Genomic DNA, 22511 nt, shown 5'->3' on the forward strand with positions numbered 1-22511 from the left:
CCGGTCGTGCGGGCATACTGGCAACAAGTGGTGGAGGCTCTCACCGTGATGACCAAGATTACCGTGGAAGCGGACCCGCTTATCGCTCTGCTGGGGCACACGTCGCACTTCCAAAATCCAGTAGGAAATTCATCGACACCGCTTTGCTCCTGGCTAAACGACGTGTGGCATGTCGTTGGGGCCGTGGCAGGGCACCAAAGTTCAAGGACTGGCTCTCGGATATGACCTACTGCCAAGTCCAACACGTCACTTATTCCGAACTTCTACCGCTCCTAACCAGGCCCAAAGACATTTGGGAACCACTAGTTTCATACTTGCTGCATCGGGATGACGATGATACGGCTTCGAATTGACAACTGGGGGGTGACTGGCTGACCTGGACACCCGGGTGCTCAGAGACATGCGTCCCTAGTGCTTTCCTGTCCTGCATCCCCGACCAATAGGGTATCTCCCTCCTGACACGTGGCTTATGCTGATGCGACATCTAGTGTAAAAGGCTGGTGTTTTCCACGCCCCAATACGCATCACACTCCTGCCCTTTCCTCACGACTACCACTACATTAGGTCACGATACACAGCCCTGGACTTATTGCTGTCTATGCTCAACGGTTGCCATGATCGCCACCACTGATCCGTACTGTGCTCTATGCTTGATATTCCATGAGCAATTATATGGAATTGTTCTTTTATTTTCCTTTCTATTCGAACATGTGTAAGGCCTCTCAGTGTTCCCTTTTTCTTTTCCTTTTTTCTGTTTACCTTTTTTTTTCTTCTTTTCATTCTGGTTAACTGTTTCGGGTTGATAAGAATTGGGGAGAAAACAATGAAAAATCTGTTCTACTGCTGTAAATCCTGAATTATACATGCCTCTCCTCCCCCCCCTTCCCTTTAACCTTCCTCAGTCCTCCTCTTCCCTCACTCTCCCCCCCCCTCCTGCCCACCCCTTTTCCTTCTTCTCTCCCGCCAAACGCCCTTCCCCCCATCTCATCCCAACACGGTTTATCGCCACCGGGCCTCCGGGATGCCGGTATCAAGGCTGTGTCTATCAATGTTGAATCTTAACCTGTGTTACTATTACTCTCTCGCTGCCAGCCTCTGGGTTGTGGGCATACACAGCAGTGTAATTCCCTAATTATGCAATAAAACAGTTTTGAACACCAAAAAAAAAAAAACATTAGTCTGGCTGGGGCCCTGCTAACCAGAACCCCAGCCTAGCTGTTCCCTTTCTAAATTTGCATGTACATTAGGTACACTCCAGATTGGTTACTGGGCTACCCTTGTGAGTCACTAGTATATGGTACCTTATTTACCAAGGGCATAGGTACTCCAGAGGCCTACCAGGCCACCCCTGGGAAGCCTTCCAAAATAGCACCACAGGTCTGCTGTTGCAGCCTGGGTAAGGTGGTATAAGCACCCCTTACTAAGATATAGTATACCTATATCGACCTTTCAATACAGACACATATAAACCTATAAGTCACTCCTATGGCAGGCCTTGACAATCCTGAAGGCAAACTGCTTGGTTTTGTGTGAGAGGGTACCCAAGAAAGAGCTGAGCCCCCCTGCAGCTTTCGAAAACCCTTCCTTATAGCTGTTCTGTGATACAGCCATCGCATGTACTCTTAAGTGCACTATAACCTAGCGGTAAATGCTAACTTTGGAATGGCTGCATCAAAACATGCCATGTTTTGTGTCAAACACTTTGGAATACTACCACCCCCCACCCTTTCTGGCAGCGGGGGTAGCATTCCACCCTTCTAGAGGGAGAAGACATGTACACACTGGTCTAACCAGTAATAGTTCAAAAGAGCCCCAGCATCACAAAATGGATGCTGCTGCCACAGACACGAGTCTGACCTCCTGCTGCTGGATGAAACTCCCGCATGGGAGGCCTGGACAATAGGTTTCCTGTCCAGGAAGGTGCAAACACCTCCTCAGACAGGCTATAGTGTATTGGGGCAGGGTGGGTGCATTCAGAGAATGCTTTTCACACACTGCCTGGGGCACACAAGGTGTCCCTGTACATACCCCAGTTCAAACCGGTTGCTGGGGCACTCAGCCCCAGCTCTGGTGCGAAACTGGACAAAGGGGAAGGGGTGTAACCACCCCCTCCCCAGGTCCTGCCCTAGGTGGGACATTAGAGTTAGTCCATCCCCTAAACTTGGTATAAGTCTAGGAACCCAGTCCCTAGTACTTTAGATTACCCTGGACGAAACTCTGCAACATGTATCTGGGACCTTCGACATTGTACATCGACTAGTAGACGGAAGAAATCTCCCTTGGGTCAAGTGACTCCCCTGTTCAAACAGGCACCAAAGAAGCATCTTGCCGGTCTGCATTTTCAAGGCTCCCGCCAGATCCCGAAGGATTTGCGGCACAGGACACAAACTTTCAGACATCTCTGAGGCCGACAAGAGATCACAGCAAAGCTGAGACCCACAGCCGTCACAAGAGACGTGGGACCGGAACTCCTGAACACCGTGCATATTTGCAAGTGCACCTACTTCTCGAGCTTTCTCAAAGTTGTGCATTAGGCTATTTGTAGTCCAAGCCCTGAGGACCTTTTGCACCGAAGATTGTGGGCCTACACTCCACGAGTGTTCAATGGGCCCGCTTCTAGCATTTCTGCTTGAGGCCCCTTCGCGATCCCTGGTCCGTCAAATGGTGGGTCCCCACAAAGGTAACTCTTTTGTTGCTTGGGCTTTTCTGGTTGCTCCAGACGCGCCCTGACTCCCCTCCAAAGAGTGAGACCCTCAGACCTTGCTGGTCTGCACCGTAACCAATCTTTCCATTCTGCGTGGGTTGCTGTTGCCAAGGCTTGTTGGGTCCAATCTGGATACCGACACCGCAGCACTCGACATCCGACGTGGGACAGCTCGAATCCAGCTCCTGGTTTTCATTGATGCCTCCTGGTCCTCGTGGCTGAAGAGTCAAACTTCACCTCCATCACCCGAAATCACCCGACATTGCTGGCATCTTTTTGTCGCCTTCCTGGTCACTGGCTAGTGACCCAGTCTCTGTCCCTTCTGCTTTCAGGTTCTTCAGATTTTAGATCCACCCTTGGTTCCATCTGGCCACTTTTCCTCTGGTCACCTGCAGCACTTCTTTGCAGCTCTTCATAGGAAACAACGACAAAACCAGACACGAAAAGACACCTATGCACCCGGCTTCCCTGGGTGAGGTAACATGAGTACGTTGGTGCTCCCGTGGGTCTTGACTCTCGAAGTGTCCAGTACTGAAGGGGTTTGTTCCTAGTCCACTCCTAAGTGTCCTTAATCTTTAAAAAACTAACTGTAAATTTCTCCATAGAAGTCAATGGTGATTCCCGGCTCTGTTTAGACACTGCACGCGTCTCCTATGGGTCTCCTGCGTCCCTACCATGGGTGGTTCCTGGTTGCCCAAGCGGTTCTACAGGCTCTAGGCCTTGTCTCTATGACTGTAGTGGTACTTATGCCACTTTCTTAGTATATCGTTTGTGAGTCCCCTAGGGCAAAACGTATACTGTGCTAATTTACTGTGTGCTATTTAAGTTTACTGTTTGTACTTTTGCCTCTACCCTCATAAAGAGACTAGAGGGATGTGTTTAGAATAAATACATATATATTTTATATATACACGGTGTGGTTCTCCTTTCATTAGGTCATTCATGAGATTATAGACCGGTAAAACAAGCTGCTTTACATTCCTTCAAGACTTAGCCTGAAGACTGCTCTCCACAGCTACCACTAGGATAGCTTTCTATAAAGGTTGTCTTAAACCTACCATCAATAAGGGTCGATTGGACTGGTGCAAGGTGCCCACTAGAATAGTGGACAGCATACGCCAGGCCAACTTCTCACACCCCTGGTCACTGGCAAGTGACCCAGACTCTGTCCCCTCTGCTTTCAGGTTCCTCACATCTTCGATCCAGGCTTGGATCACACCAGACACTGTCCTTCTCGACGACAACAGCACTTTGCAGCGGATCACCATTGAAATCAACGACGATTCCCTACACCAAAAGACACCTATGCATCCGGCTTCCCTGGGTGAGGTAACTTTAGTACTCCGGTGCTCCCGTGGGTGTTGGCCCTAGAACCCCTTAAGTCGAAAGAGGTTTGCTCAAAGTCCCCTCCTAAGTGTCCTTAATCTTTAAATTTCCAACCGCGACTTTCCCCATAGGAGATAACGGCGATTCGCGGCTCTGTTCTCACACTGCACGCGTCCCCCGTGGGTCCCCTGTGTCACTACCTTGGGTGGTTCCTTGTGGTCCCAGCGCTTCTACAGGCTCTAGGCCTTGTGTATAGTCAAGTCGTGGTTCTTATACCCCTTTCTTAATATATGGCTTGGTCCCCCTCTGGGGCCCAGTGTATATTGTGCTGTTTACTGAAGTTCTATATTGTTTAAAGTCTGTACTTTGCTCTGTAATCACATAAAGAGATTACTAGAGAGTGTTTAGAAATAAATACATATATTTTATATATATACACCATGTGTGGTACTCTTTTCATTTAGACATTCAAGAGGTTACAATCTAGTAAACCAAGCTGCTTTACACTCTTTCAAGACTTAGCCTGAAGGCTGCTCTCCATAGCTACCACTAGGATAGCTTTCAATAAAGCTAGTCTTAAAACTATCATCAATAAGGGTTGTTTGGAGTGGTGCAAGGTGCCCACTGGAATAGTGTACAAGATATGCCAGGCCACCTTCTCACAGTGTCCTTCTGCAGGAAGGCATTTAGGAGTCAAAAGGTACAGGACAGGCCTGTGGCCACAGTCCTTTTCAGGACCAGGAAATAATGAGAGTAATAATAACCCCCATCTATTTCGAAGTCCCCCATCTCGATGGAACTTTTAGAGAGCGACAGGTGCACGTCACAAACAGGACAGATAGACGCTCGTCAAAAATTCACTGTTGTATGGGAGTGCAAAAATGCGGAGAAAAAAGGCAGCACACAGCCTTTTTGACCAATTTGTAAGACCCAACTGCCAGACGTGATGGATCAGCAAAATGGGAGGAATTGTTGAATCCTGACCGCCTCCTGATAGTGTAGTCAACTCTGTAAAATTTTAAAACAGCTGACAAGAAGACTGTGGTAAAATTAAAAAATATTACTAAATGGTATCCTAGGTCAAACTGCACAAGTGCAGGGTGAAATGCAAAATAATATGTATTTCCTGGCTTCCTTCTTTTTAGGTCTCGCCTAGCAGCACACATGCGCTGCATAGGCAAAAGACCGTTAGCAATCGCTTCAGTTTTTGTCTTAAAAAACGTGCACGCGTTCCATTGCCTTCAATGGCAACGCATGCACGTTTCGCGATTCCCTTGCGGAAGCGAGCTTGACACCATATGATTGTAATTAACTTACAAACACACGGTGCCCCTGGCTCGCTTCCGCAAGGGACTCGGACAAGACGGAAGTACTCATCCTCGGACCATCCCCCTCCGCCTGGAACGACTCCTGGATGCCCCCCTGTGCTGGGCACCACGGGCCACACACGCAACATGGGTTTCATCCTGGACTCCTCCCTCACGATGACCAAGCAAGTCAACGCCGTCTCGTCATCATGTTTCAACACCCTGCGCATGCTCCGAAAGATCTTCCGGTGGATCCCCACCGAAACCAGAAAGACGGTCACCCAGGCCCTCGTCACCAGCGACTGGACTACGGGAAAGCCCTCTACGCTGGAACCACATCCAAACTACAGAAAAGACTCCAACGCATACAGAACACTTCTGCACAACTCATCCTGGACATCCCCCGTCACAGCCACATCTCTGCCCACCTGAGACACCTGCACTGGCTCCCCGTCAGCAAGAGGATCACGTTCAGGCTCCTCACCCACGCACACAAGGCTCTCCACGACATGGGCCCCAAATACCTCAACAATCACTCACGTTCTACACACCCACCCGCCAGCTCCGATCCGCCAGCCTCGCCCTCGCCACCGTCCCACGGATTCGCAGAACCACCACCGGAGAAAGATCTTTCTCCTACCTGGTGGCCAAGACATGGAACTCCCTCCCCACCCACCTACAGCTGACCCAGGACCATCTCTCCTTCAGGAAGCAACTCAAGACCTGGCTCTTCGAGCAGTAGCAGCAACCCCCCCCCAGCGCCTTGAGACCCTAGCGGGTAAGTAGCGCGCTCTATAAATGTGTTTGATTGATTGATTGACATTTGCCAACGCGTTTTTAGGCGTGCAGGCTTGTTTTTTAACTTTCAGCGCGAGGCGCGCACTGGTTCTTTTTTGGATCCATTTCACAGGGAAGCAACTAAATGAAAGAAGGAAAGAGATGTTGTGAACCGTTTCTTCAAGTCACGGTTTGCAGTAAGTGAGGAGCAGCTGCAAATGCTTGTTAGGGGAGGTAGGGCGTGCTTTCCTAAAGCACAATCCACGGTTTAGTGTTTACAGAGGAGTATCAAACTTCTGCGGCATGAAAACGGGACATTGTTAAACGAGTGTAGTTGTTGTGACTTACACTCCCCGATGTTTCCGTGCGGTAACTGGTCCCACTGGCGGTGATCTGGTGCGAAGGGGTCTGTCATCATTACTGGGCTCAGACAGTTCACCCCGCTCTTTTCTAGGGGGCGCCCCTGCTCTATTTACCGGGACTTACACTCCGCATTGTTTCCCTGCCGTAACTGGAACTATAGGTGCTGTTCTGGTGCTAACTGGTCTGTTGCCATTACCGGGTCCAGAGAGTTCAGCCCGCTCTGCTTTAGAGGGCGCTCCTGCTCCATTTACCGTTACTTCCACCGCCCGGTGTTTCCCTGTGGTTACTGCTCCCACCGCTGCTGTTCTGGTGCTAACAAAGTTTTGTGCAGCCAGGCCCTGTGGAAGGAAGTATTATGCAGTGCCAAGGGGTGCAAAGCAGCTTGGCTCGGCGGGGCAGTGCTCCACAGATTGTGCCTCATTGTTCTGAGTGAGGGGGGTGGGTGAGTGGGCTGAATATTGGAGTGGGCTGTGTTGGGGGTGAATGTTCACTTTCTGTGGAAGTACTGCATTGTGGTACACGATGCCGCTGATGTGGTTACACCAAACAGTGGATGGTGGTGCCCTTTGCATCATGTTTGAATGCCAGGTTCTGAGGGTAGTGGTGCAATGTGTGGAAGGTTGAATGTGGTGAGGGCAGCTATGCAAGTTCTGTAAGTGGCAGTGCCCTGCATGTGTGGACTGGTGCACTAACATAACATTAACATACCATATCAACTGTTTTTGAAATACGCACGTTCACCCGTGGGCATTTTGGCGCTGAATAACATGTGCTCATTGTTAAACAACTCAATGGTACTCATTTTTCCAACCTCAGAAGGATGAAAGGCTGAGTAAGCCCGCCGGATTTGAACCTATTACCATGAGGTCACACAGGCCCCTACAGTGTGCGCATTAGGCCACCCCATATTTTCTCACTCATTAGGCCACTGAGCCACCAGACCCGGCACTATGCCATTGGTTGTGGTACACGAGGCAGTGGGTAAAGGTGATCTGTAGGGCACATAGTGGTGTGCTGCTTGCACACCTCTGGTATGTTGAAGTGAACATGTGCAGGGTTTTGTGAAACAGTTGTATGTGCTCCTTCCTGCATCCCAATCATGGTTTTAGGCTTGGCCTGATATCGTTGCTGCCTCTTTCGGCTGCTTTTCCTCGGGAACCTTCAGCTGTGGACGCGAAACATTGCCAATCCCACAGATCTGACCACAGGAGTATTTTGTCTCAATTCTTTTCATTGGCTGTTAGGGTGTCTCCCTTTCCCTCCTCTGGAATCCACGAGAGGGTATTTTACATCTCATAAGTATACCCTAGCATTATGAAGTGACTTGGTAATCTGCTCCATGCAAGTATACACAAAGTAGTCCCTCATTCAGGGCCACTGGAATTATGCGATTATGTGGTGCGGCCATAGTGGTAAAATTATAGATTTGCCACATAACCCATCATCTAAAGCATAATCTGAGTCTTCAACAAAAAAGAATTTTGTTTGGAGCTCTGATGTTTCAAAAGTTACTAAAAGTGCACTGGCGCTGTTGACACATAATGGGAGTCTCTTTGCAAAGCTGGACTGGTCCCCTTCCTGTTTCGCATTGCTACATTTGGGAGTTTTAACTGTTCTTACTGAAGTGCGACCAATGCCCAGAGAGTGTTAGCAAGTTTAACAAGACGTCACTGCGGTCTTCCAGTGCAGCGCCAGCGCAGGAGCAGCATCGGGAACCGCAGTGCAGGCTCGGGCCCCCGGGTTATTCTAGGCACCGTTTACACACAGACTAAGGCCATTTGGAAGAGACCATGGGAAGGGCGAAAGTTAGGTTTCACAGGAATTTCAAATTAATGAACCAGTTAAAAAAATAATGTACGCATATACTGCTTTATCCTACAGGGGTCCTTGCAAAGTAAAATATCTCAGTGCCGTGTGCCACAAGAAGAGAACTGGCTTACTGGTACCGCTGCTGGGTGTTGAACTAGCAGACACATTCCAACGGACACTCGCTAAAAATTGTTGTGAACAGCATGCGTTACTATAATCCAATCTGATGGAATTCAATACACCGACTCCCGAGGGATGGAAACTCAAGTTTTCCTTGCAGGGATTTGTATTTATGACTTTCAGATCAATGCAGATGCCAGCGAAGATCGTTAACTCACTGAGCTATCTAGCCGACATGCACGAAATAGATCTGTATATTGGCAAATCACGTTAAGGCCCGAAGCAGCACTTTCCTTGACTCCCAAAATTCAGAGTGCTTCCAAAAGCCAACCTCTCCCCCCTACCACCACCAGCTTTTCTCAGGATTTAGCGCCTCGAGGCAGTCCTGGAGGATGCAAGTAGCACAAAGTTCAATACTATTTCTGCCTTTCAGCTCCTCCACCTTGATGAACCCTGGCTGAGTATCCTCACAAGCAGCTTCTGCTTGCTGCACGCACTAATCCCACTTCGAGTTTACGAGGTGGTTCTCCTATCTGGAGCCGGTTAGAATATAGCAAAAACAAGCATGCGAGTGGTGCGTGCACCCGCTAAAAGGAATGGCACAAATTATATTAAGCATGCGCGTGGTGCAATTAAAAACAGATGGTCGAACAGATGACCGCAAGCTTTAGGCCGCGGGCGGATATACGCAGACACCTTTGACCAATTGCGTGAAGTCTTTCTCAGAAAGACACACGCATAAACCAATAAAAGCAAGCATTGGCATAGCCAATAGGTCTCGCTTTTAGGACCTTATAAGTATTTAGTTATGCAGCACAATATCCTTGGTGCAACAACATCAACTGTTGAATGAATGAATGAATGAATAAGATATTTGTTAAGCGCACGGTGACCAAGCGGCTTCCTGGCGCTGAGAGCTCTAAACAACAGATACAGACAGGGCCAAGGAAGTTAACAGGTGTAGGCCTGGGCAAACAAGAATGTTTTGAGCGCTTTGCGGAAGTGTGAAAAGATGGGAATTGAGCGCATAGATAGAGGGAGGGAGTTCCAGAACCGGGGGGGCAGCACAGAAAATCTTGTACCACCAGTGCGGGATTTGCGAAAGCGAGGAACAGTGAGGAGGGCGGAAGTAGATGAGAGGAGGGTACGGGCAGGGGTATGAGTGGAGATCAAGGTTTTGATGAACGCCGGAGCAGAGCGATCGACAGCCCGGAAAACTAGGCACCCTAGTTTAAATAGGGATCTCTGCAGAACAGGTAACCAATGAAGTGATTTAAGGACAGGAGTAATATGGTGAGTTTTGGGAAAATGAAAAATGAGACGGGCAGCCTGATTCTGGATTGCTTGAAGACGGCGAGTTTCGTAGGCGGGGATGCCCACGAACAAGCTATTTCCATAATCAAGGCGGGAGGTGATGAGGGCGGAAACGATAATTTTAAGGGAATCCAGGGAAAAAAAGCGGGAGAATTTTCGGATCAAGCGGGGGGAGAGGAAGCAGGAGGACACTACAGAGCTAACCTGTGCATGCATTGACAGGTCCTGGCTGACCTTGATGCCCAGCGTTTTAACAGAGGAAACCGGGGTAGGAGGGGGACCAAGGATGGGGGGCCAGAAAGCAGAAGACCATGGACTGGATGAGCCACCAGTCAAGACAAGCTCAGTCTTGTCTGGATTGAGCTTGAGATGATGGGCGCCCATCCAACCGGAAATAAAAAACAGAATGGAACGAAAAAATGAGAGGGAGTGAGAAGAAGAGGAGAGGTCGAAAACGAGCTGGAGGTCATCTGCGTAATTATACACAGAGACCCCCAGATCAAGAAGAGAAACAATGAGGGGACGAATATAGAGATTAAAAAGAAGAGGAGAGAGGGAGGAGCCTTGAGGAACCCCACAGGACACCGGAAGGGGAGAAGCGGAGAAACCAGAGAGGTGAACGGCTTGTGAACGTCCTGTTAGAAAGGACGTGATCCAGGAGAGAGCAGAGCCCCGAATGCCCGCTGCGCCGACACGGTCAAGTAAGATGGTATGATCAACCGTGTCGAACGCAGCGGACAAATCGAGGAGAACCAGAGCTTGAGGGGAGTTGGTATCGGCCTTAGCTTTCAGCTCATCAAGAACCGCAAGCACCACTGACTCCGTGGAGTGGCCCGAGCGGAAGCCCGCTTGATGGGAAGCAAGGAGATGGTTCTGCTCAATGTAAGAAGAAAGACAAGAAGTGACATGGCTTTCGAGAATTTTAGCGAGATAGGGTAAGAGAGAAATGGGTCTGAAATTAGAAAGAAGAGACGAATCAAGACCAAGTTTTTTGAGAATGGGAAGGACAATCGCAGATTTAAATGAAGAAGGAACCAAGCCAGAAAAAAGGGAGGCAATAAGAAGAAAAAGGGGAGTGGTAGGGCAAGAGGTAAAGAGAGTTCTCAGCACGCGAGCAGGAGCACAATCGGCTGGAGAGCCGGATTTGGTTTTAGTGAGCAAGGCAAGAAAAGAGTCCAAGGAAATAGGCGGGAAGGAATCGAAGGAGGAGTTAGACACAGAAGGGACAAGATGAGGAGAGGGAAAAAGTGTGGTAGGAATGTTAGATTTTATTTTAACGATCTTCCCGATAAAGAAGTCGTTTAAGGAGGAACAGAGGGCCTGGGAAGGAATGAGCTTGGGGCATACACGATCAGAGGTGGCCAAGTTATTGACCAGAGAGAAAATCTCTTTGGATTTATTTGCGGACAATGCGACCTGCTCAGAGAAGTACTTGGTCTTGGACGCAAGGATGGCTTTCTTATAGTCATTCAGCAGACGTTTGTATTTAGCCCTGAGGTCGGGGCAGTAAGTACGGCGCCAAAGACGCTCAGAGCGTCTGAGTTCCAGTTTAAGAACCTTGAGTTCAGAATTAAACCATCTGTGGGCCTCATGTGGACGAATAGCCTTGACTATCTTGAGAGGGGCAGCTAGGTCACAGGAAGAAGATAGCCAATTGCTGACTGCAGCGGCCTGGATATCAAGAGGGAGACCATTAAGGTCAGGGGTGGAAGATGCAAGGGAAAGAGAGAGAGAGTGCAGATCCGCACGGTTCCAACTGCGGGCAAAGATATTCTTAGGGCGAGGGGGTTTGTGAAGGGAGCCAAGATTAATAGAGAAAAAGATAAGAGAATGGTCGGACCATGTGCAGGGAAGAATGCTAGGGGGAGAGACTATGTCCTGAGATGACCAGACTTGGTCCAGTATATGGCCAAGATTGTGGGTGGGGGCAGAAACATGGGACTGGAGGTTAAGACACAGGAGGGTGGCCGTAAAGTCCTTGGATGCCAGATCCTCCCTGGGGTTGCCAGGCCAGTAATTGAAGTCTCCTAGCAGGAGAACCGAGGAGTTATTAACTATAAGCGTAGCAAGGAGTTCCTGCAGGGAGGCCACAAATAATGGCATACTCAGGGCGGGGCGGTACACAAGGACAACTGTCAAAGGGACGGGAAGGTTAGTGGAACGGGCAACCAAGAAATCAACCCCAGCTATGGAAGGTTGGGAAAGGAGCTGGAATTGAAGACTGGCCCGAGCAATCATGGCTACACCCCCTCCGATCCTGCCGTCAGGGCGATCAGCCCGGAGGGCGTAATAGGATTCAGCGAGGATGGCCAGGATATCAGGAAGTGAAGCCTCTGAGAACCAACTTTCTGTTAAAAACAGAATATCAGGAGAATCTGAGGTAAGAAGGTTGAATAATTGCAGTTGGTGCTTGCCTGACGAACGAGTGTTGAGGAGACAGGCAGAGGCAATATGGGAGGGGGAAGAAATATTGATGGAAGGCGTGGGATCCTGGGAGTGCAAGGAAGAAGTAAGCTGCAGGGAAGCAGCACGGCCAGGATGAGGGGCATAAATGCCTAAGGAAGTGAGATGCTGCGTAAGGGAAAGGGGAAGAGGCACATCAGCCGAGCAGGAGAGGAGTTGCACAGAGGAGTATGCAAGCAGAGGGGCAGGGTGTGTGGCCCTAGGTCCCGGCCTGTCGCGGACGGGCGCAGACGGGCTTAACTTGGCGCGCCTTCGTCGCGCCCGCTGCGCTCGTTTGCTGCGCGGCCGGGATAGAAGTGCCATAAAATAGGCCACAGGAAGCAGTAGGGGCGTGTCAGGGGGAGGAGGGACAGAGGAGCTGCACCGCCAACCCCAGAGCAGGCCGAGATGGAAGCCACGCCCGTCCCCGCCCCAGTGACCTGCCCGTCAGAGGGGGGAGAACGCTCAGCGTGGGGCGCTCTGGTAGCGTGAGCCAAGGGGGGTGAAGTGGCGGCGAGGGGTGCGCGGTGTCCAGAGGGCGGCCCCAGAACAGGTGCAGGTACAGTCTAAAATAGCGATTTTAAAAGCAAAGTTACGCCACAGCAGGTAGCGTCGTTGCTCCCGGCGAAGCCTCGGGAGGTCTGAGTGTCAGGAAGAGCTGAGGGCGGGACTCGCCAGGCCCGGAAGTATTAGCCGGGGGGAAGGACAGAGGAGCTGCCCCGCCAACCCCAGAGCAGCCCGAGATGGAAGCCATGCCCGTCCCCGCCCCAGTGACCTGCCCGTCAGAGGGGGGAGAACGCTCAGCGTGGGGCGCTCTGGTAGCGTGAGCCAAGGGGGGTGAAGTGACGGCGAGGGGTGCGCGGTGTCCAGAGCGCGGTCCCAGAACAGGTGCAGGTACAGTCTAAAATAGCGATTTTCAAAGCAAAGTTACGCCACAGCAGGTAGCGTTGTTGCTCCCGGCGAAGCCTCAGGAGGTCTGAGTGTCAGGAAGAGCTGAGGGCGGGACTCGCCAGGCCCGGAAGTATTAGCCAGGGGGGGAGGGACAGAGGAGCTGCACCGCCAACCCCAGAGCAGCCCGAGATGGAAGCCACACCCGTCCCCGCCCCAGTGACCTGCCCGTCAGAGGGGGGAGAACGCTCAGCGTGGGGCGCTCTGGTAGCGTGAGCCAAGGGGGGTGAAGTGGCGGCGAGGGGCGCGCGGTGTCCAGAGCGCGGCCCCAGAACTGTTGCATGGCTAAACACTTATAAGGTCTCAAAGGCGAGACCTACTGGCTATGCCAATGCTTTTTTTCATTGTCGACAACCAAGTGTTAAATTGGCAATTGGGTGAGAGAGGTCAGAGATGCCTTTCAGATCCAATTGCTAGCAACTCACTGCTAATGTTATAACATTAAAAACCATTACAGCCCTTAAAAAGCATGCAAAAGGTGTCATTTACCAGAACAATGCAAGCAGCTTAGCACAGGTAGACGTTTCCAGAGACACTTAAAAAAAGAGAAAAAATTAGTTTCTGCTCTATTCCTGGATAAACCTCGGCCTAGATAGACTGTGGTGCGATTAAGGTGGCGTGCTCACAAAACCACTGAACAAGGGCAGCACGTGCTCTGCAGGTGCTGCCCCGCGAAGGCCGCCGGTGGTCAATAGAATAGTGTATTAGAAAAGTACAATCACTCAATCAAAACAAACTAACCAAAGGAGTGACTTCGAAAACATTATAACAGACAAGTTCACACATTTCATGTATGCAAGCATACAACAATTACTTATATTAAATTATTTCCCATCTTAAGCCATACCTCGTCGTAGAGCTGAGCTGCTTTAAAATAATCATTTTTTGCCTCGGACGACAGTGCTTCTTGTGTAACTGGTTTTGTTCCAAGCTTTCCACTGAAAATGCCACGAAGGACATCATAATCGCCAACTGATCGATACAGCCTGGAAAACGCAAGGAGATTAAACATTAACATGCAATGAAAAATATTGGACAAAGGCAATATTATATTTTGTATACAAACACTTGGTTACCTTTCTTCAGAGGTGCGCACTAATTGGACTGGAATCTTGCATTGTGGCCCATACTGCCACTCCCAAATCAGGTAACGTTGAGCTTTTTCTCTCAAACTAAGATGTGACCCAGGGAAATCAGAGTTCAAATCTGTGCGTCTGTGTCTTTCCAGGGAATATAAGGGGCGCAAAATAAATCCACATCTATTTACCACCAAATGGATATTGGAACTTGGTTTTGGTTGTGGTGCAGGTGGTGTGGGTGGCACAAAGATGGTGAGAGTTGGGGAGCATTTACAGGTCCCCCTATTATGCAGCAGCGTGGTGGGTAGGGCGCAGCAGCTGCCTGCACCACACACAGCTCGGATGTTTCCAAAGTAGAAAAGGAAACTGCTACTTACCAGTATGCATCTGTTCTTGGCATGTAGAGCTGCAGATACTACACTATGCATTAGAAAGCCATCTGTTGTTGGGCTTGGATGATTGCATGTTGTTGTCGTCTTGGAAGAAGTCTTTTGTAGTCACGAGTTAGGTGACTCCTCCCTTAGACAACAGTGCGCATAGGCATCGGCTCCATCCTTAGATTGTTTTTCGCCATGATGGGAAATGATGGAGTTAGTAGAAGTAAAGAAAAGATGTCCATGCGTGTGCATCTAAGTAAGATAGAAACTGGAAAAGATACAAGTCCCGGGGAGGTGGGAGGGCGTGTAGTGATCTGCAGCTCTACAATGCCAAGAACAGATGCATACTGGTAAGTAGCATTTTCCGTTCGAGGCATATGAGCTGCAGATACTACACGATGCATCGATTGTGCAGCAGTGTCTCCCCTAGCGGTGGTCGCCTGTATCTGTTGCAGTTGTTTGAAAAAGAGTTTTAAGAACAGCTTGGCCTGCTGCAGCTCGCTGCTTGGCTTGCACATCAACACAGTAGTGTTTAGTGAAAGTGTGTGTTGTAGACCATGTTGCTGCCTTGCATATGTCTTCTAAGGGGATGTTCCCTAAGAAAGCCATGGAGGCTCCTAGCTTGCGTGTGGAGTGCGCTCTAGGAGGAACTGTTAATGTCCGTTTTGCTTTTTGATAGCAGACTGTATGCATTTTACAATCCACCTTGCAATTCTACCCTTAGATATCGGGTTGCCTTTATGAGGTGAAGAGAAAGATACAAATAATTGTTTTGTTTTTCGAAAAGATTTAGTCCTGTCTATATAGTAGAGAAGAGCTCTTTTAACATCTAGAGTGTCTAGAGCTCTTTCTGCCACAGAGTCAGGGTTTTGGAAAAACACTGGTAACTCTACAGATTGGTTTAAATGAAAAGGAGTAATGACTTTTGGAAGGAATTTAGGATTAGTTCTTAGAACCACTTTGTTGCGATGTAGTTGTAAAAAAGGTTCTTATATTGTGAAAGCTTGTATCTCACTTACTCTTCTAAGAGAGGTGATAGCAATAAGGAAAGCTGTTTTCCATGTGAGGAGTTGCAGTTCACATTTGTGTAGAGGTTCAAAAGGGGGTCCCATGAGCCTTTTAAGAACCACGTTGAGGTTCCAAACTGGAGAAGGTGGTAACCTGAGTGGAATGATTCTTTTTAATATTTCCATAAATGCTTTAATTGCAGGAACTCTAAAAAGAGACAGATGTTGTCTGTTTTGTAAATATGCCGCAATTGCTGCAAGGTGCAGGCGAATGGATGAATATTCCAAGTTACACTTTTGTAAATGTAAAAGGTAGCAAATGATATTTTGGATAGAAGTATCCAGGGGATCAATTTGATTATTATTGCAGTAAATGACAAATCATTTCCATTTAGCAGCATAGCAAGCTCTGGAAGTAGGTCTCCTGGCCTCTTTATTGATGTTCATACAGTCTGGTGGTAGGTTAAGATAATCAAACTCTAAGACTTCAGGAGCCAGATCGCCAAATTCAGTTGATTTGGGTCTGGATGTCGGATGTCTACATGGTTCTGTGTGAGCAGGGATGGAGTCAGACGTAGCTTTTGGTGTGGAACTAGAGAGAGTTCTAGCAGTGTGGTGAACCACGGTTGGCGTGCCCATGTGGGAGCTACCAGGATCAATCTTAGGGACTGTTGTCTGAGCTTGCGTACTAATAATGGTATTAGTGGTATGGGCGGAAAAGCGTATGCAAATCTGCCTGACCAGTTCATCCATATTGCATTGCACTTGTACAGCGGGTGTGGAAACCTGGCGGCAAAGGTTGGGCATTTTGCGTTTTCGTGTGTGGCGAACAGATCTATGTCTGGATGACCCCACTCGTGAAAGAATGGTTGAAGAACCTGCGGATGTAGTTCCCATTCATGAATTTGTTGTGTTTACCGACTCAACAGATCTGCTATCTGATTGTGAACTCCTGGAAGGTGCTCTGCCAACAGATATATGTTTTGTGGAATGGCCCATCTCCAAATGCTCTGTGCGAGTTGGGACAGTTGTAGAGAGTGTGTACCCCCCTGTTTTTGTATGTAATACATGGCTGTCATGTTGTCCATCCGGATCAAGACAGCTTTGTTCTGTACTTGTACTTGGAATGTTTTGAGTACTAAGAAAATTGCTAGCAGCTCTAGATGGTTGATATGGAACAATTGTTGTTGACTGTTCCAGTGTCCTTGAGTTGTATGGTGTAGGAGATGAGCTTCCCATCCTGTGTGGGATGCGTCTGCTGTAAGCACTAGTTGTGGAACAGGCTCGAGGAAAGGCCGTCCCTTTGTCAAGTTTTTGGTGTTCCACCACTGCAGAGAGCAATATGTGCGGCTGTCTACCAACATCAGGTCTGTTAGTTGCCCTTGTGCCTGGTTCCATTGCTGTGCTAGACATTCCTGTTACTGGCGCATCTTCAGTCTTGCATATGGTACTATGAAGATGCAAGATGCCATCATGCCTATTATTCTCATGAACATTCTGGCTTGCAGAGATTGTTGCTGTTGAAAGATTGTGACCAAGGCTTGTAAATGTATGTATGTAAATGTATTTGAGCTTATATAGCGCACAGCTACCCGCAGTGGGTTTCCCGGCGCTTGCTTAGGGAACCCGTCCTGGTATTCCCCTGTGAGATAACCCTGGCAGGGTATCCACAAGGTGAAAGCCAGGCATCCCGCCGCGAGGGGCCGTTGTGGAGATTAAGCAAGCTATTGCCCAGAGTTGCAGAGTGTGAACCCGTGAGTCGAGAAGGCACCGGAGTGAGAATTATCAAGTCCGTGGAATTTTTAGCCCAAGACCCGCCGAGGCGGGAAATTGAACCCTGGTCCAGGGCCGATCTCAGCTTCCGGGTCTGCCGCCTCTAACCCTTGAGCCACACTTCTCCAAGGCTTGAATGCTCCGTATCCTTGCTGGACTGGGATACGCTAGAGCAGTAGATGTATTTATTGTAGCCCCTAGATACTGATGTATGTGAGAGGGTTGGAGGTGCGACTTGGTGTAGTTTATTGTGAACCCTAAGTCGTGCAACGTTTGAATTGTCTGTTGTGTGTGTTGGACACACTGATTGAATGACATGGCTTTTAGGAGCCAGTCGTCTAGATAAGGGAAGACATGTATTTGTTGTCTCCTGAGGTGTGCTGCTACAACTGCGAGGCACTTTGTGAATACTTGTGGTGCCGTAGTTACTCCGAATGGAAGGACTTTTAACTGATAATGTTGTCCTTCCAGTACAAACCTTAGATATTTTATGTGAGCAGGATGTATAGGAATGTGGAAGTAGGTGTCCTTTAGGTCTAGTGTCGTAAGGAAATTGCCTTGTTGCAGCAGTGGGAGGACTTGTTGTAAAGTGATTATATTAAAATGATCTGATTGTATGTAATGATTGAGGGGCCTGAGGTCGAGAATTGGTCTTCGTGTCCTGTCATTCTTGGGAATTAGAAAATACAGCGAGTAAACCCCTATTCCTTGTTCTTGTGAAGGAACTATTTGTATTGCGTCCTTTTGTAGAAGTGAAAGAACTTCTTGTTTGAGCAGAGTAAGGTGTTCTGTAGACATTGGACGCTGCATGGGTGGTATCTTGGAGGGGTTGCTGTAAGTTCCAGGCAGTAGCCATACTGGATAATCTGTCTTCACACTTGTCTGTTGTGATGGAGTTCCACACAGGCAGGAATTGCGTTAATCTGCCCCCTACAGGAGTGGAATGCTGTTGGGGGAGCAGAGGGAAGTCACTGTTTTGTGGCTCAACAGGTTCGATTACTGTTGTTACCCCGACCTCTTCCCTTGTTGATATTCTCTCTATATCCTCCTCTAAAATATCCCTTGTTAGAGGATGTTTGTGTGTTGGATTTGTTTGGGGCCCCCTCTATAGAAGGAGCGACAAAAGGAACCTCTAGTTTGTGTGGACTGTAAAGCTCCCATAGATTTGGCAGTGTCTGTATCCTTCTTCATTTTTTACAGTGCTGTGTCTACCTCTGGTCCAAACAATTGGTTTTGATTAAATGGTTTATTTAAAGTAGTAGTTTGGACTTCCTGTTTAACCCCTTCCATGCTCATGACGAGCTCAGCTCGTCATGAGGCACAGTTGAGCTGTGCTGATGACGAGCTGAGCTCGTCATGAATAGAGGAGAATAGCTATTTTCAGCACAGGGGAAAAATACCCACAGCAGCGATGTGGTTAAATCCTGAAATGCGTAGCCACGCGTGTCTTCTAAGTACTACACTAGTATTTACAGCTCTAGATGCAGTATCTGCAATGTCTAGTGCGCCCTAGATTGAGGCATTAGAAAGGAGTTTCCCTTCTTGTATAAGATCATTTGCTTGTGCCTTATATTGGTCAGGTAGATGGTCCAGCAGTTTCTCTAACTGGTCATAATGAGCCCTATCATATCGGGAAAGGAGGGCTTGTGTATTAGCTATACGCCATATATTGGAAGCTTGTGCGGCTATTCTTTTGCCTGAGGCATCTATGACCTTGGATTGTTTGTCAGATGGAGGTGCCTCACCTGAAGTTTGTGAGTTTGCTCTCTTCCTAGCATTGGAGACCACTAGGGATTCTAATGGTAGTTGCCCTTTAATGTAGGCTGGATCTGCAGGAGCAAGCCTATATTTTTTCTCAATCCTAGGGTTTAAAATCCTAGTACATACAGGGTCTTACATTTCTGGAGCATGTTTGATGACCCCTTTAATCATAGGAAGAATTTGAACAGATCTCTGTGATTGTTCAAGTGTATCTAATAGGAAATCTTCCTCTGCCTCGTCAGAATGCATAGTGACCCCATGGTAAATGGCAGCTCTGTTCAGTAGGTGCCCAAATCCAATTTTATCTTCTGGGGGAGAGGTTTTTGATGGGTATGACTGTGGGTCAGGAATGTCTGGTATATCCTGCGGGCTTGGGTACTCCCAGACCGTGTCATCTGTAGGGTATGGGAAAGGCTCATCTGTGTCCATCCCTCCTCCTAAACTATACTCATCATCATTTTGAGGTGAGTGTGGTGACAAAAGAGGAGAATGTAAAGGAGAAATCTGTGGTGAATTGTTAAGAGGAGCAGGAGATGAAGGAGAAGGAAGCATAGGTGAAGATGGGTGCATAGGGGATGTGGTGATTCCTTCTTCTTGGCAGGAACCACAGGAGTGGATGTTTCATCTGCCTTCCTCTTCTTATGTGGTGTGGTGGACACCTGACCTGTCTTTGGGTCGATGTATATTTTCTTTGTCGGCGCCGATTATTTCTGTACCGGGCGAGGTTGCTGCTTGTCTTTAGCCTTAGGAGTTGTTACAGTGTCCTTTGGCGTAGTTTTCGGCACCGAGGGTGTTGTTTTCGGTGTCATAGGCTGTTTCGAGGCTTTGGACACGTTAGAATCAGGCCTTGTCGATTTCGGAATCAAAGACGATATCTTCGGAGTGGAAGCTGGTCTCGCCGGCTTCGAGGCGTCGGACGCTGGCTTCGTACCCTTATCTTTAGAAGTCGACGGTTTCAGAGCCAAGACTTCTTTCGGTTTCGGTGCCGAGGGAGCTGGTGGGATCAGCACTGTGAGAAGTTGGCCTGATACATGATGCTCACTAGTTCTAGTGATCACCTTGTATCAGTCCAAACAACCCTTATGGTGATTGGTTGTAAGTCAACCTTATAGACCAGCTATCCTAATGGTAGCATGGACAAAGCAGTCTTAGGCTAAACTCTTTTGGCATGTGAAGCCAGCTGTTTTACCACATATAGCCCCTTGAATACCAAGTGAAAGGACACCACACAGGTTGTTATGAAAATAAACAAGTATTTATTAACTAACATACACCTCTGAACTCTTTATGAGGTCAGAGGGCTAAGCACATGACAAACTCTTAGGAAAAATACGTTTAAGTGGCACGATTTACAATGGTGCCCTAGGGGCACGACAAACCATATACTAAGTAAGTGGAATGTGAAAGTCAATCAAAGGAATGGAGCTGTCCAGAGGCTGTAGGATCGCTGGGACCACGCTATACTAACTTGAGGTACGTACTAGGAGGCCCACGGAACGCGTGTGCAGAGTGTGAACTCACCCGCGAGATGCGTACAAACGTCTATGGACAGTACAGTTTTAAGAAAAGGTGAGTACGGACGTCCCTGACTAGATAGGACAAAAACGACTGTGGAACTGGACACTAGGAGAGTCAAGCTACCCTTGAGCACCGAGATGCTCGTGTTACCTCACCCACAGGCTGCGGTTGCATAGGTGCCAAGTCGTGTCGGGTTCCGGCGTTGAAGTCTATGGAGCCTGGAGGAAAAGATGCAGCAGGCGGTCAGGAGGAAGATGTCCGGTGTGATCCAAGGGTGGATCAGTGAAGAGAAGAACCTGAAAGCAGAGGGGACAATGTTCAAAGTCACTAGCCAGTGACTGGAGTGGAACCAGGAGTGGAACCAGAGGTCGTCGTTGCGATCAGGTGAAGGTGGACGCTTGTCTCTGCAGCCACGTGGACCAGGTGGTGTCTTCGACGACCAGGATGGAGGCACGAGCTGTTCCACGCAGGGTCTCGCTGTCGGCGGTGTCGTCTCTGGATTCGGGTTCAACAGGCCTTGGCAAAGGCAACCCACGCGGTGAGTGGAAACGGCGTCTGGAGTGGACCAGGAGGGTCCGGGGTGCTCCTCTTTTGGAAGGGAGCAAGGGCCAGTCTGGAGCAACCAGACCAGCAGCAAAGTTGTCGGAGTTCGTCGTCTAGGAGGTCACTAGCCAGCCGGCAAGTGACCAGACAACGCGTCGAGCAGCAACCAGGCAGAAGGGCCCCACGCAGATCTCGTGGATGCTGGAGGGCTGATCTTCGATGCAGGAGCTGCTCGGGGTCGGGGCTTCTCAGTCCCCAAAGCACTTGGACGAGGATGCCTCTGAAGTCGTGCTGGAGCGAAATGCTGCTTCTTTCAAGATGGCCGGTCTCGCGTGTCTCGTCACACCCACGGGTCTCAGCTGTGCTGCAGATGTGGGTAGAGGTCGGAGAGGTCTGGGAGTCTGGGTATCGTCAGGCTCTGAAGTCTGGATCCTTGCAGGAAGACGACAAAGGGAAGCCGCTGTACGCTGATGGTGCCTACTTGTGCAGGGTGGACACTCCTTGCCCACAAGGGAGATTCTCTTCAGTCTTCTGTGGAGCAGAACGTCGAAGTCCAGAGTTTCTTCTTGTAGAGTTGATCAGGATAATCTAATTTGGAATGGGACCAGCTATTTCCTTTATTCAGCTAAAGGGGGCTGCACTACAACTAGGTCCCTCCCCTGGGTGGGACCAGGAAGGGGGGTGGTTACACCCCCTATCCTTTGTCCGGTCTTGCGCCAGCTCTGGGGCTGGAGTGCTCCAGGAACTGGTTTAGACCGTAGTATGCACAGGGACACCTTGTGTGCCCCAGGCATGTCTCATTCCTTTCAGCCCTGTCCTACCTAATACACAAAATCCTGTCTGGGGTGGTGCTAGCACCTCCCAAGGCAGGAAACCCTTTGTCCAAGCCTCCCTCGCTGGAAGGACTCTCAGCAGCAGGAGGTCAGACTTGTGTCTGTGGTGGCAGCATCCATTTTGTGATGCTGAGGCTCGAGTTAACTTTAACCGGGGTTCACAGTTACATACATGTCGTGTCCCTCTAGGAGGGTGGAATGCTACCCCCGTCGCCAGAATTGGCGAGGGGGTAGTATTCCAATTCGTATGACACCTTACTCGACCTGTTTTGATAATGCTATACCAAAGTTAGCATTTGACCGCGAGGTTCATAATGCACTTAAGAGTATATGGTATAGCGTTATCATGGAAACAGCTAAAGGACTTGGTTCCGAAAGCTGTAGACAGGCTCAGCTCGTGCTAGAGCACCATCTCACATAATTCCAAGCACTCTTCCTTCAGGATTGATAAGGCCTGCCATAGGAGTGACTGATAGGAGGATATGTGTCCATTTTAGGGTTATATATAGG

General features: G+C 49.0%; 1 protein-coding gene across 1 annotated transcript in view; it reads right to left on the minus strand.

The window, feature by feature from the left end:
- The window catches only part of PRKDC (protein kinase, DNA-activated, catalytic subunit), a 2818033-nt gene that overhangs the window by 900515 nt on the left and 1895007 nt on the right, over positions 1-22511 (minus strand). The window contains exon 64 of the mRNA XM_086965729.1: positions 13958-14096. Within this exon, the coding sequence (XP_086821855.1) occupies positions 13958-14096 (139 nt within the window). The remainder of the gene's footprint in view (positions 1-13957; positions 14097-22511) is intronic.

This window comes from Lissotriton vulgaris, chromosome 4_1, assembly GCF_964263255.1.
Source record: "Lissotriton vulgaris chromosome 4_1, aLisVul1.2, whole genome shotgun sequence".
Lineage (NCBI taxonomy): Eukaryota > Metazoa > Chordata > Amphibia > Caudata > Salamandridae > Lissotriton > Lissotriton vulgaris.